Source organism: Poromitra crassiceps (genome assembly GCF_964638095.1).
Source record: "Poromitra crassiceps genome assembly, chromosome: 7".
Classification (NCBI taxonomy): Eukaryota; Metazoa; Chordata; class Actinopteri; order Beryciformes; family Melamphaidae; genus Poromitra; species Poromitra crassiceps.
Window position 1 is genome coordinate 16,148,888 of NC_139628.1, and position 12,192 is coordinate 16,161,079.

General features: G+C 40.5%; 1 protein-coding gene across 1 annotated transcript in view; it reads left to right on the forward strand.

The window, feature by feature from the left end:
- trim2b (tripartite motif containing 2b) overlaps nt 1–6,989 on the forward strand; it is a gene marked incomplete at both ends in the record, with an annotated part of 35,193 nt that extends 28,204 nt beyond the window's left edge. Inside the window, 3 exons of the mRNA XM_083639885.1 lie at nt 1,554–1,624; nt 3,113–3,253; nt 6,837–6,989. Of these exons, the coding sequence (XP_083496011.1) occupies nt 1,554–1,624; nt 3,113–3,253; nt 6,837–6,989 (365 nt within the window). The remainder of the gene's footprint in view (nt 1–1,553; nt 1,625–3,112; nt 3,254–6,836) is intronic.
- Nucleotides 6,990–12,192: the final 5,203 nt, after the last annotated feature.

The window sequence follows — 12,192 nt, forward strand, 5'->3', positions numbered from 1 at the left end:
GTTGATGCTTTTTGTTAATGCTTGTTAATGCTTTTTGTGTTAGAAATTCTAACACAAAAAGCATTAACATTTCAGCATCTAAATAGACACGCCTTGTTTGGGCATGAGCTCATTGAGTAAATAGACAAAAAAAAAAAAAAAACTTTTTTTTTATTTAATTTTTTTTTTATATTAAAAAATTATGAATTAACCGATAGGTTAATCGATTATTAGCGTCGGTTAATCGAAAGTGAAATTAACCGAAAATTGACATATATCCCTAGTCTGTGGTTATACTGGGCAGCTATGACAGATCTGGATGTATGTGGTTATACTGAGCAGCTATATGACAGATCTGGATGGTACTGTGGTTATACTGGGCAGCTATAACAGATCTGGATGGTACTGTGGTTATACTGGGCAGCTATAACAGATCTGGATGGGACTGTGGTTATACTGGGCAGCTATATGACAGATCTGGATGGTACTGTGGTTATACTAGGCAACTATATGACATATCTGGATGGTACTGTGGTTATACTGGGCAGCTATATGACAGATCTGGATGGGACTGTGGTTATACTGGTCAGCTACGGCAGATCTGGATGGTACTGTGGTTATACTGGGCAGCTATATGACAGCTCTGGATGGGTCTGTGGTTATACTGGGCAGCTACAGTATATGACAGATCTGGATGGTACTGTGGTTATACTGGGCAGCTATATGACAGATCTGGATGGGACTGTGGTTATACTTGGCAGCTATATGACAGATCTGGATGGGACTGTGGTTATACTGGGCAGCTGTATGACAGATCTGGATGGGACTGTGGTTATACTGGGCAGCTATATAACAGATCTGGATGGGTCTGTGGTTATACTGGGCAGCTATGACAGATCTGGATGTATGTGGTTATACTGAGCAGCTATATGACAGATCTGGATGGTACTGTGGTTATACTGGGCAGCTATAACAGATCTGGATGGTACTGTGGTTATACTGGGCAGCTATAACAGATCTGGATGGGACTGTGGTTATACTGGGCAGCTATATGACAGATCTGGATGGTACTGTGGTTATACTAGGCAGCTATATGACAGATCTGGATGGGACTGTGGTTATACTGGTCAGCTATGGCAGATCTGGATGGTACTGTGGTTATACTGGGCAGCTATATGACAGCTCTGGATGGGTCTGTGGTTATACTGGGCAGCTATATGACAGATCTGGATGGTACTGTGGTTATACTGGGCAGCTATATGACAGATCTGGATGCGACTGTGGTTATACTGGGCAGCTATATGACAGATCTGGATGGTACTGTGGTTATACTGGGCAGCTATATGACAGATCTGGATGCGACTGTGGTTATACTGGGCAGCTATATGACAGATCTGGATGGGACTGTGGTTATACTGGGCAGCTCCAAGGCATGAATGTGTGTAACAAAATTAATGTAAAGTACGGTGGAGCTGACCAAGTCGTTTCCCTGAATATAATTTACATGAAACTATCAAAAGAAGACGAAGAAGAAGAAAGTTATCAGTCTCTTATCTCTGTCCTCCTGTCTTCAGGTCCCCACTTTGCAGCAGTGAACAACAACAATGAGATCATCGTGACTGACTTCCATAACCACTCTGTCAAGGTAAGGCCTTACTGTTATACATTATACCTTAGACTGATTATACTTTGAGAAGTACCTCCACACTAAAACACTTTTTTGAGCTGCAAAACTGGCAGTTATGAAAGAAATTAACACTAGTTATCAGTGTTGTGCATGGACAATAAGAGCACCGTTCATTGAACAAGCTCATATTTTGGTGAACGGTGATCTGAGCGCAGGCTTTATCAAACCCATCAACGTACAGTGAGCGTCGTTCACACCTGCGGGAGTTAACAACGCTCTTCCCCTTGTTTTCCTGCTCTCTTACCTCAATAATTGATCATTGTGTTTACATGCATGTGGTAATTTACATAGAGAAAAATTATATATATATATATATATATATATATATATATATATATATATATATATATATATATATATATATATATATATATATATATATATATATTTATTTATTTATACTGCATGTGAATATATGAATATTAATAATAAATACAAATAAAATAAAACTGTTTTGCTGTCACACTTCGATGCTTCTGAGCTGCTTCTACTTCTATCTGTTCTGTGCTCCTCTGCCTACCCATCCGGGGGAGTGGCTCATACAGGCACACTGTGTCAAGGCAACTCACTACTCAGACTAGCAACGGAAATATCACCATTTACTTTCACAATAAACGTATTCAAATTCTCACCTTTGGAGAAAAAAAACATATTTTGATGAATGAAACAGCAACCCTTGTATCAAAATACCAATGTGATGATTATATGGAGTGAAAAAAATCACTCCATGAGTGGGAATAGCGGCACTCCAAAAATTAAAATGCAAGACTTTTGCTCAGGTTTCCATTTCTTTAATTTCAGGCTAGACTAACGCGTTTCAGGCATGGGCCTTCATCAGAGCATCACGCTATTCCCACTCATGGAGTGATTTTTCCCTACAAGCCTCTTCTGTAGCTGAGCACCCACAGCCAAGCAGGCAATTGAGGAAGCGCACCTGCTCTACATCTCAACCTATATGGAGTGAAACTTTGGCTGTGTAAAGTATTAATTACAATTAATATTAAGGTTAACATTACAATAAGAGTTTTATTTTTGAAAGCCCTAAAGCGGAAGACTCTTACATTCTGGCTGACTTGGCACTGAAATGAACTGAAAATGTTTTGGCACTGTGAACTTAGTCCCACATTCTAAATTGTGAACTATGACCATGAACAAGCTCTTTTTTAATCTGTGTGAGCTGAACTCTTGGGAAGTGTGAACTTGCACAACACTACAGTATACAAGGTGCTGGTGCCACATTTATCTCACTAAACCTGGCTCAGTGCGCCCTCCAGTGGTTAAAATGAGCAGCCAGTGTTCAGTTAGAGATGTAGCAAAACAGCTTCTGAAACAGAATTATATGGTGTTTAACCTTCACATGTAAATGATTTAGGTGAATAGACAATACATTAGAATATGAATTTGATTCTGAATCAGATCCTGGTGCTGTGTCTCTGTCCTGGTCAGGTCTTCACACCAGAGGGAGAGCTGGTGTTGAAGTTCGGGTCGAACGGTGAGGGGAACGGTCAGTTCAACGCCCCGACTGGGGTGGCTGTGGATGTGAACGGTAACATCATCGTAGCCGACTGGGGCAACAGCAGAATACAGGTATGACAGGGGGAGGGAGAGGTAATTATAATAACATGTAGTACTAATAAATCTATACAGAACTGACCTAAAGTAAACCAGGATAGGTAAATGTACCGGGCATACAGCTAAATCATGGAGTAGCATCAGAACAACAATATGAAAGTTCTTCAGTGGCCCAGGCCCAGCAAAAGCCGAGACACAAATCCCAGAGACAATCTGTGGATGGAATGAGTTGAAGATGACTGTTCACCGCTCATCCTGCAGCCAACTTGACTGGACTTGCAGGAGAGGTGAAAATCCCCAAATTCAGATGTTCCAAGATGTATTCAAATTAAGATATTGCCAAAAGTTCCTCTACAAATTACAGACTCAGAGGGTTGATCTAAATGAGCCAATTCTGTATTTCATTTTCATAGAGAGCCAAAGTCGACGTCACTTCCTGCTTCAGCATGCGTTCCAGAGACCTATCATCCGCCCTTTATCTTCCCATATAGATTTTGTAAAATGCTTATAAAAAACAGTTTTCCTTGGTGAACCCAAAAGATTCAGCTATATATAGAATCAGGAGAGAACACTCACTCACTTGGAGCAAAACGTATTCTTTCTTAAATAGGATTAAAAAATATATATTTTGTTTTGCCGCAGTGAAATGTTCTATGGTCTCTCCTGATTCTAATCTAAATGAAGCTGAAGTAAAACTATTTTTATCAGCATTTTACGAGATGTCTCTGGGAAAATAAATGGTGTATATGAAACGTCTCCGGTACGCATGTTGAAGCAGGAAGTGACGTTGACTTGACTCTCTATTGCCACAGGTGCTGCTTTACCCAGATTATGGGTCCTGGCATGCTGCGCTGGTACGTTAACTCATTGAGTGCCAGCCACTTTTGGAGAACGGACGCTCCCAGTGCCAGAGTTTCAGAGCTTTTTTCAGTGATTTCTCGAGGCCCACAGAATATTGTGTGATATTACTATGTAAACAATGAACACGCAAAAAGAACGATGAGACTCTTTTCTATCATCAGCAAAAACAGGTTTATTGATATCATTTTCCGTTCTTTAGTTATCAGCCGGAGAAGATAGCTTGATTTAACAAAAAAGAGCCTTTTTTTTCTAGAAGCTGAGATAATGGCCCTTTTGTGAAATTAAACATTTCAAACACATCACTGACTCTGAAGCTAATTTTCTGATGTAGTCACACCTCAAAAATAATTTCCTTCAATAAAACAGTGAAGGCCAGGGAATTTTGTTTGGCAGAATAATACTTTTAGCTGCAACCAGCAGCGCTGGCCCCTGCGTGCGCTGCTGGTTGCAGTTTCTTGCTGGTCTTGATTTGCTGCTGGTGGGCATCGGATATTCTGGCTTGCGTTTGCCAACCCTGTCCTGCTGCCTGGGTCTGTCTGGGTGTTGTGTGTGTGCTGCTCTGCGTGCCCCCCCCCCCCCCCTCAACTGCACACTCCTCCTTATGGGAGGTGGCTCTCTGCTGAGTTTGCTCTGCACTGTGAAGGGTGCGCTGCGCGACATCCAGCTTTTTTACAGCTTCCGCGTGTGTTTGTCACCGGCTCCTATGCTTCCAGTTGAGAATAAAAACAACTCCACGGCTGATCATGCGAATGGGCTGTTGCAGCGGACATGGAGGAGCTCAATTGTGGGAGCAGATTGGCTGCTGCTGCTGCAGGCACATCTAACGTTAAAACGCTTCATGCATATCGATGCATACGGATGCGATGCGATTTCCGTTTCCCCAACGACTTATTCTCTGTTTCTCTCTGCCTTTCTGTTAACCTGGAGATCACTGTCGCCACCTAAGGGTTCTGTAAAATAGGTTATAGACCTCCAATAGCTATAATAGTTGTACAGGAGATGCGGAAGGCTTTGATCGACGTCCCACCGTCAAAAAACGCATTGGACGTCGAAAGACGTCCGTGGCACTCTACGCAGGGCCGGCTCGCCCTACAGGCGAAACAGTTTCCTGCCTGGGGCGCCAGTTCGGCTAGGGCGCTCTGTAGCCCTCACAAAACAAAAAACAAACAAAAAACTAAAATCGCTGCTGTGCGCCCGGGCGCCCCCTCCTTTTCTGCACAATCAGTGCCTGAAATTGGGCGCAGGATTGCGGGAATCCCGACAAGCCGCTTGTCATAGACAGCGTCAGTGCAGCAGCTGAGTAGCCTACGTCGGAGGTGGTGGTGAGTGTCACTTCACCTGCCTTAGTGCCTTCTCCTCCCCATCAAAAGTGAACCAGGAAAATACATTTTAAAAGGCTGTAGGCTGCTTTAGTTTAGTTTCCCTTCCCTTTTTTTAGTTTTGTTTCTGTTTGACATCTACTAGACTAGCGTTTAATCGTGGTCGCTTTCAGTAGTCTGGAGCCGTTTTGAAACATTTCTGCTGATTCAGGCGAACTCATTGACAAAGCACCCGGACGATTTTTTATTGTGAAGAACCTACAGATACTGTGACTATTGACAGAGAAGGAGAGAGAGAGGGAGAGGGGGGGGGGGGGAAGGGGGGTGGAGAAAAGACGTGAGTGAAACAGCAGAGCAGATTGTGGGAGAACCCAACGTGCAAGTAAATAACAAGCTGCTGCTGCTGCTGCTATCCAGAGACGTACACAGACAGTTTAGGGGCCTGGTGCGTGCATAAGTGAAAAAGGGGCACCCCCTCATAATTATTTATAAAAAAAATAAAGTATACAAGTCAGGCCTGGATAAACAGAGTAACCAGTGACTCCTGCTACCAATTTACATGTAAAAATAAATAAATTGATAAATAAACAAAAATCTCTTCATTTTGACACAATTTGAAATCACACAATTTATCAGTGAAATACTGTAATGTATAGATTCATTATGCTATAACATATTTTCTACTGATACTTATATTAACCCAGTGGCACTCCTATTCTGATTTATTTCAAGAAAAATATTTTGGCTAGTGGAAATTCTAATTGGCTGGTAACTTTAAAATCTAGCAGCTATATTGACTGGTGATCAAAAGTTAATTTCAAGCCCTGCAGGGAGAGCAGGTGATGACATGGGAGTGAGAAAAGGAGTCAATCTAATCCTAATGTTAATTTAAAATGAGATATTGCTATAAATCTGGCTTCAAACGACCAAAATCTTTTTATGATAATAATAATAATAGTAATAAATGCTGGTGATTCACAGTGTGTGTGTGTGTGTGTGTGTGTGTGTGTGTGTGTGTGTGTGTGTGTGTGTGTGTGTGTGTGTGTGTGTGTGTGTGTGAAGGGGGGGCGCCAAATCAAGTCTCGCCTAGGGCTCCAATATGACTAGAGCCGGCCCTGACTCTACGTCACTATTTAATTGGACGTCGAAAGACGTCCATGGCACTCAATGAGTTAAAACACTAAATATGTCTCTCTCTCTCTCTCTCTCTCTCCCTCTCTCTCTCTCTCTCTCTCTCTCTCTCTCTCTCTGTATCTGTCTCTCTCTCTCTCTGTCTTTGTTTCTCTCTCTCTCTCTCTCTCTCTCTCTCTATCTGTCTCTCTCTCTGTCTTTGTCTCTCTCACTCTCTCTCTCTCTCTCTCTGTCTCTCTCTCTCTCTGTCTTTGTCTCTCTCTCTCTCTCTGTCCTGCCTTTGCCAGGTGTTTGACGGCAGCGGCTCCTTCCTCTCCTACATCAACACGTCGGCTGACCCTCTGTACGGCCCGCAGGGTTTGGCCCTCACCTCAGACGGACACGTGGTGGTGGCCGACTCTGGCAACCACTGCTTCAAAGTCTACCGCTACCTGCAATGATGGAGGGATGGCCGGAGACCTGAGGGGGAGGTATATACAGGAGAGGGATGGATCATGGAGTCAGTGAAGGAGTGGAAGAGAGATGGTGCATGATGTCAAATACTAACGCTGCCTACAGGGATGGAGACACGGGTGGAGAGAAAGCAGAGAACGAAGCAATGGACAGAAGGGAGGAAGAAACACTGAGCGATTAGCCGAGTTGCCGTCGTTACATCATGAGAACCACAATGGAAATAGGATGTGGTAATATCCGTTAAATATGTTCATTTTGGAGCTACTTCCTCTTATGGCGCAAACACACCGGACGCTGAAGCGACGCGGACGCGAGGCGTCTGGAAGCGCAGGCAGTTTTAATTTCGGCACTCTTGTTAACAGATTAGTACTGTTGAGACCGGCCGCGGCGCGGGGCAGCTCGGGCCCTGCAGCGATAGTTTCGGCGTCTGGTCTGTTTGTTTTTTTTACGTCAGCCGCAAGCGATTGTGTGCACCCAGGCAGGAAGTCAGTACAAGTTGTGAGTGGCGCAGAGCAAAACAGGGCGCTTCTGATGTGAACGGCACAAGCTACTGCTCGAGCTGAATTCACAGGCGCGCGCGGCACCGCTTTCGGATCCGGTGTGTTTGCGATGGATGGTGTAAAAGAACAACGAAGCTAACAGGAACTGTTTTATCTCGACCGAACTATGCTAGTGGGGTGTCGTTTGGTCGAAAGAGAAAACAGTTGCTATAAAACTGCGCATAACAATGTCTGTGGATTATCCTGGGTATAACCGGGTCATGATTTATGGAAAGAGACACTGCTGTTGAGTTTTTCAAATGTATTTGTTTGGCACTTTGAGCACCACAAGCCGAGTGCCATCGCTACGGCCGATATCGCCGAAACTCGGCAACTCACACCAAAACGATCTAGATGGATAAATAGCACTGCAGGTAAGAGGAAAAATACGTATTTTTGATTCGGGGAGTGAACTGTACCTTTAAACACACACAATGGAATGGTGGTGGATAGGTCAAAGAAGCATGATGAATAAATGGAGTTAGGGATGCAATGAATGGAATATTAAACCAGTTGTCACATGATGTTCTGCCTTCTCATATTGTATGTAATAATAGCCAAAATGGGCAATGAGTTAAAAAAAAAAGAAAGAAAGAAAAGGTCTATGTCTTGGTTCCTCAATATCTGGTCCATCCCACAGTTTTGTTCTATGGTCTTTGTACAGTAAGCACCATGTGGTGGTAACCAATATCAACTCTAGCACCTGGTAGCTGGTAGCTAACATTAGTTACCGATTATTATAACGTAGCTTGTCCGCGTGCCCTTGAGCAATGACTTTAACTACAAACTAGTACAGTTTAGAGTTAAAAAAAGAAAGAAAGTAAAGAGGATATATTCAGCCAACTCTCCCTGATCTATTGTTTTTGCTGGTGTGGGTCACTGCACCTTTAACTCCCCCCCCCCCCCCCCCCTTTCAGATTCACAGATCAGGATGTATCAGATACATTGCACCATGGGATGCAATGGAAATAAATCACTGAGACATGGACTATTTTTAACCCATTGTCCATTGTTTGTACATTAGGATTGTCTGAATATGGAATGTTTTATTCTGTTTCAAGGATGCGATCATGGCATTTCTAGTCGTCTTTTTAAGTCTTAGGCAATAGATTCATCGTTAGAAATGATTGCTTGACTCTGATTGATTGATTGTCTGAACGATTGATTCATTTGGTTGAGCTTTGATGAGCAGCGTCGTGCATCTGTGCTTGGTTTGAGTATGATCTATTTTTCCGGAGAAATCTGATGCAAGGAGAAAAATCGATGAATTTATCCTATATATTTATGAAAATACCTTTAATAATAATATCATGAATAATATTTGCAGATGAAATCATTTACATATTTTGAATCAGCGACATTTTCACACACTTGACTTTTGCCCGCCATCTCAATAATGAAAACGGAAGGCCAGGAGGAAATTCGAGAATGTTTTGATTCATTCCACGTTATTGCCAAGGATTCTAGAATGTTATGAGAATTCTTTGAAGTGCTGTTGCTTGCCAGTACAATTCTATACCTTCTGTCATCCTCCATAAAAGGACACCTCGGTGTTCTAGAAGCATGCTTCTGTATCATGTGATTGCTGCTGACATCACACAAACCACTCCTGTTACTGAAAAGCATCCACTTTAGACATAGTACCGAGCACCCAAGAACAGCTACAGTCAAGTTACAGTAAAGGGCATGTATTAAACAAAAGCAGCTACAAGCGTGAAGTTGCAAAGTATTTACAGAGTACTTTAAGAAAAGTGCAATGTAATTATTTATTATTATCATCATTATATTAATGGACTGTAAAGCATTCACATCTTGAGCCCAACAATAATTTGAATGAACAAGAACAAAACACATTTACTTATTGACGACATTTACTTTTTGGTTACCCTCAGTACACCGGCATCAGCAATATACATATCTTTAGTAGCCTAACAGCCGATGCTACTGCTAGAGGAAGTGGTATTCCAGTCCACAATGTTGGCTATCAGTCTTTACTGGAGGAGAACAAGAAAATCAATAATAATCAATAAGTCAAACATTCTGTTTGCAGTTGATCAAGCATTTTAGTATGTTGTATGATTTTTATTTAATTTATTACCTCTAATATGTACAATTATTTATTTATTTATTTATTTATTTATTTATTTATTTATTTATTTATTTATTTATTTATTTATTTATTTATTTATTTATTTATTTATTGCCATTTGATTGTGTTCCACCATGTGCTTTGAAATTCTCAAGTGCCCGCATTACATTTCTTCTTTTCATACATTTCTTCGTTAGGTTTTTATCAAAACATGATTGTTGTATTTGCTAACTTTTGTATTGATTGTTGTAAGTGGATAAGTCATTTATACCGGTAGTTTTATTTCTGTAATTTTTCTTTAATGGAAAGTTGTCATGTTGTGGGGTAAAGATTCTTGCTAGCCGCCCGGTTAACCAAAAACATCTTGTTAACATTTTTAGCATTTCTGATTGAAAACAATGTGTAACAGTAGCTAACGTTAGCAAGTTAGCTACTTAACTTAACTTCTGGTTGTTGTTACCTGTAAACGAACAATTCTCTCAACTTGTTTTGTACTAAAAGTGCTGCTTCTAGTCTCAAGCTAACTCGTTAGCTTTTGACTGGAAATGGCCATATGCTAACAATGTAACCAAACAACTTATAGGGTAGCAAAAACACACAAGTAAATTGTTTCTTGGAACAATGTGACAAGTGTTTATTAAAGAAAAAGAACAGATTAAAATGTCAAAGTATTCCATGGAATTTCCTTTATAATTGTGTGCCAATATTCAGTCTAAGGGCCTTGTTTGCTAAAAAGTCAGCCTTAATGTCAGTAATCCATATGAATGTGACAAGATGGTATTGCCTTTTCAGTAACCTTAATTTAAGATTCACTCGAAACATAATTTACAGTTACCATTTAAATCACCAGTTCATTTCTAATCGACTACATCCATTCGGGGGAGTTTGGTTCTGAAATCAATTATCTACAATTGGAAAAATTAGATAATTAAGCCTACTCTTACTAATCTATAACCAAATTTATATCACGTTATGGTGTGTATAAAAGATAGTGTGATACTGTTACCTGGCATGACAGAGGTAATAGTGTACCATTTAAGGGATATTAAACATTGAACGTCTGGTGGTGATTCTTTCCCCCAAAATTGATTTTTATGGCTTTGAAGTAGAACTCTTAAAATATCGATGCAGTTCTGTGTCACTTGCCTGTTCTCTGTATTTACTACCTGTCATGTCTGTTCACTGTTACTGTCTCTTACTCACACACACACTCAGCACCGAAATAAAGCATTGATTCCTGAATGGCAACAATTTGTTTGTTTTGATTTTGTGTATGAAAAATTGTTAACGGGACACTCTAACTTTGCTTTGACAGTTATTGAGAGTTGATTTGAGTCCACAACATACCTCAAACCAAATGAATGAGAAGTCAGAAAGTGATTAAATAATAGTTGGAGAGAGTGTCATTTTTTTTTTAATTATGTAAGAGTATATCATAGATAGGTTGCTTATTTCTTTGAACAAATTAAAGTAAAAAATAATTAAACACAACTGTCACAATTTAGCTGGTGTCTATCACAGGGGTAAATGGAACACTAATAAAGTAGCCTATAGCAATGGTTCTCAAAGTGGGGTCCTTGAGGGGGTCCCCATGGACTAATTTGTGTCAGTTTCGGGGTCCTTGACATGAAAAAGCTTGAAACCACTAGCTGGACTACAGTATTGTTTACCAATGTGATATACCTGTTTCCTTTATATTCAACTAATGTAAATTAACACTGAAAGTTACTTGACTGGTCTTCATGAACATTATACCCAACTCTCCTTTGTCTACTCTGCTGCAGTACTCTGGAACAGTTTACCAACAGAGATAAAATTAGTGAGTAACTTAAGCAGATTTAAGACAAATGTGAAAAAATGGCTCAGTGGGGGAGATTAGTTATAGGCTGGGGTCTGTTTTAAAGTAGTTGTATTGATTAATGTATGTTATGTGTTGCCAGTAAATTGTGTTGAACTTATGTTGTCTGAGTACATCTGTGCCTCCCTCCTCCCCTTTCCCCTTTACCAACAAGGACCATAATGGAAATAAGCAGAAGCTTTTTTATGTAATCCTTGACTGTTTTTTTTTATTACACCTTACTTTTGTAAAGTTTTTTATGAAAATGTGTCAAATAAATCAAATCAAATCAAATCAAATCAAATCAAATCAAATCAAATCAAATCAAATAAAACTACCCAGAAAGCCAGTAGGGTACCTTAAACTAAAGCATTGGTTCTCAAATGGGGGTCCGGGGACCAGGGGTCCGTGGCACTTTGCAAGGTCCGCAAAACGTTTTTTTTCTTTTGCAAAAGCTTCATAGTTCAACGGAAATATTTTATGCTTTAAATCTAACATGGTTCATGGATTACATTCTAATCTAACAAACCTATCAATTTAAAAGTCAAGCAGGTTACTGTGGAAACAGCTGAGCCCAAAATCACAAATGAGAATGAGGGGGTCCCCGGTATATTTTCTATCTTGTAAGGGGTCCTTGGCTGACAAACACTTGAGAACCTCTGCCTTAAAGATAGCTAACATATATAACATGCTAATACTATTAGGAGTTGATCTGTTTATTTACC